General features: G+C 40.6%; 1 protein-coding gene across 1 annotated transcript in view; it reads right to left on the reverse strand.

The window, feature by feature from the left end:
- kcp (kielin cysteine rich BMP regulator) overlaps positions 1-2,500 on the reverse strand; it is a gene marked incomplete at both ends in the record, with an annotated part of 40,428 nt that overhangs the window by 13,671 nt on the left and 24,257 nt on the right. The window contains one exon of the mRNA XM_084453210.1: positions 432-605. Within this exon, the coding sequence (XP_084309336.1) occupies positions 432-605 (174 nt within the window). The remainder of the gene's footprint in view (positions 1-431; positions 606-2,500) is intronic.

The raw sequence follows: 2,500 nt of genomic DNA on the forward strand, positions 1-2,500 counted from the left end.
TGTGTGTGAGTGTGTGTGTGCGTGTGTGAGTGTGTGTGTGAGTGTGTGAGTATGTGAGTGTGTGTGTGTGTGTGTGTGAGAGAGAGAGAGTGTGTGTGTGTGTGTGTGAGTATGTGAGTGTGTGTGTGTGTGAGTATGTGAGAGAGAGAGTGTGTGTGTGTGTGTCAGTGTGTGTGTGTGTGTGTGTGTGAGTGTGTGTGTGTGTGTGTGTGTGTGTGAGTGTGTGTGTGTGTGTGTGAGTGAGTGTGTGTGTGTGAGTGTGTGTGTGTGTGTGAGAGAGAGTGTGTGTGTGTGAGAGAGAGTGTGTGTGTGTGTGTGTGTGTGTCTATGAGTGTGTGTGTGTGTGAGAGAGAGTGTGTGTGTCAGTGTGTGTGTGTGTGTGTGTGTGAGAGAGAGTGTGAGTGTGAGTGTGAGTGTGTGTGTGTGTGTACCGTTGCAGTTGTTCTGACAGCAGGTGCCCGGAAGAGGGGCATTGCAGTGGGGCCGGGGGCATTCTGAGGTGCGGCAGTTGACCCTCCCCTCCACACACACACAGTCCTCACACACACTCACAGGGTTGGGGAACACCTCACCATCCACATACACACGGTTCTCAAAGGAACAATCTGGAAAAAAATACAAACAAGAAAACACCCCTCTGTCTGAGAGAGCAGAGACCCCCAGGAGTGTGTGTGTGTGTGTGTGTGTGTGTGTGTGTGTGTGTGTGTGTGTGTGTGTGTGTGTGTGTGTGTGTGTGCAGAGGCGTCATGCCTAAAGAACTTGAGGGGGCATGTGCCCCCTCAGATTTGGGGGTGTTTTTTCTTCTTTTTTTTTACATTTCTGTTATTGTTTGTTTACTATTACATTTTACAATGCGGAGCTATGATTATTTTCTCTAATGAGCTGAATGTATTATTAATTATGTCATAGACCACCAGTGTGGTACACATCAGTCGCATTAACAAGGCAATACTCAAGCACCGGAAATGGAACGTTTTTGATACAGTTAATAACTCTAGATTAGTTTGGGACCCTCGCAATACACCTAGTGGACTTTTAGGTGGTCACATAAACATAAGAAGTATTTTATCAAAGTGTGAGCAAGTACAACATCTGCTTCAATATCTAATTTTGATTACTTGTCTATGAGTGAATCCTGGTTAAATGAAAACTCGCCAAGTGCTGCTCTATCTGTGCCCGGTTTTAACACTTTTAGAACTGATCGCAAACAGAGGAGGGGTGGAGGTGTAAAGCGTCATGAAAATTCCAAACAACAAAAAGGAAGAATTCAAAAATGCTGAAAAGGATATTAAGTGGGATGATTTGCTTGAATCTAATGATGTGAGTTACACTAGTCAATGCCTTACTGAAACACTGCATAAAATAATTAGGGATTTCTCTGTGAAATCCCTAAGCAAAACTAAAAAGGCATCTCTTCCATGGATAAATAAAACTATATTCCAAGTGATGAGAAAACGGGATCAGGCCCTAAAAGCATCGCTGAGATCTAAATTAACAACTGATAGGTGCAAGTTTGCATCATTAAGAAATAAAGTGACAAGAGAAATAAGAAAAGCCAAGGCAAATTATTTTCTAGAGATAATAGCAAATTCTAAAGGAAATCAAAAAGTTATATGGCAGCAAATGAAGAACTTAATAGGACAAAATAGTGCTAGAAAACATATGGAATTAAGGATTAACAGTACTCTGACAAACAAATTATCTGTAGTAGCTGAAGCCTTGAATTACTACTTTGTAGAACCTGTTGCTACTATTGCTAGCAGTTTTCCTTTACAGCAACAACATAGCATTGTGGCTCCAAACCCAGATGTACCCATTTTCAACCTGAAAAGTGTGACGGAATCTCAAGTATTGAAAGTGATTGATTCATTAAAACTTAAATGGTCTAAAGACATGTATGAGATGGACTCTGCTATGATCAAAGATCTCGGCTGTCTACTGACAAAACAGATTGCTCACATCACTAATATTTCATTCTCCAGGATTGAAGGAAGTTTCCCAGAACATTGGAAAGCTGCTGTTGTTGTGCCCATTTACAAAAGAGGTGACCCTGAATCTACATCAAATTATAGACCCATAAGAATACTACCCATCATGTATAAGATTATTGAAAAACTGGTGGCCGAACAATTCATTTCTCATCTAAATACTAATGAGCTCCTACATCCAATGCAACACGGTTTCAGGGCCAATCATTCTACAGAAACTGCAACTGTCTACTTCATTGAAAGGATTAATAACATCCCAGAGAACATTAGAGTCCATTTCATTCAACGCCTTCAAATATAATCTTAGGAACTGGTTGATAGATAATCAAAGATGTGAACACTGATGTGTATACTATGTGGGAATGAACTGTGTATATTGCAAGGGTTGAATTATATATGTTATATGTTATTGCTAATGTGTTTGTACTTGTGTTTTAATCTTTTTTTACTAGGTACTAGCCCATTATTTCTGGCAGGGGGACTGCCAATGTAAACTAGCCTTTTTGGCTACA

Source organism: Borostomias antarcticus (genome assembly GCF_949987555.1).
Source record: "Borostomias antarcticus genome assembly, chromosome: 18".
NCBI classification, from domain to species: domain Eukaryota; kingdom Metazoa; phylum Chordata; class Actinopteri; order Stomiiformes; family Stomiidae; genus Borostomias; species Borostomias antarcticus.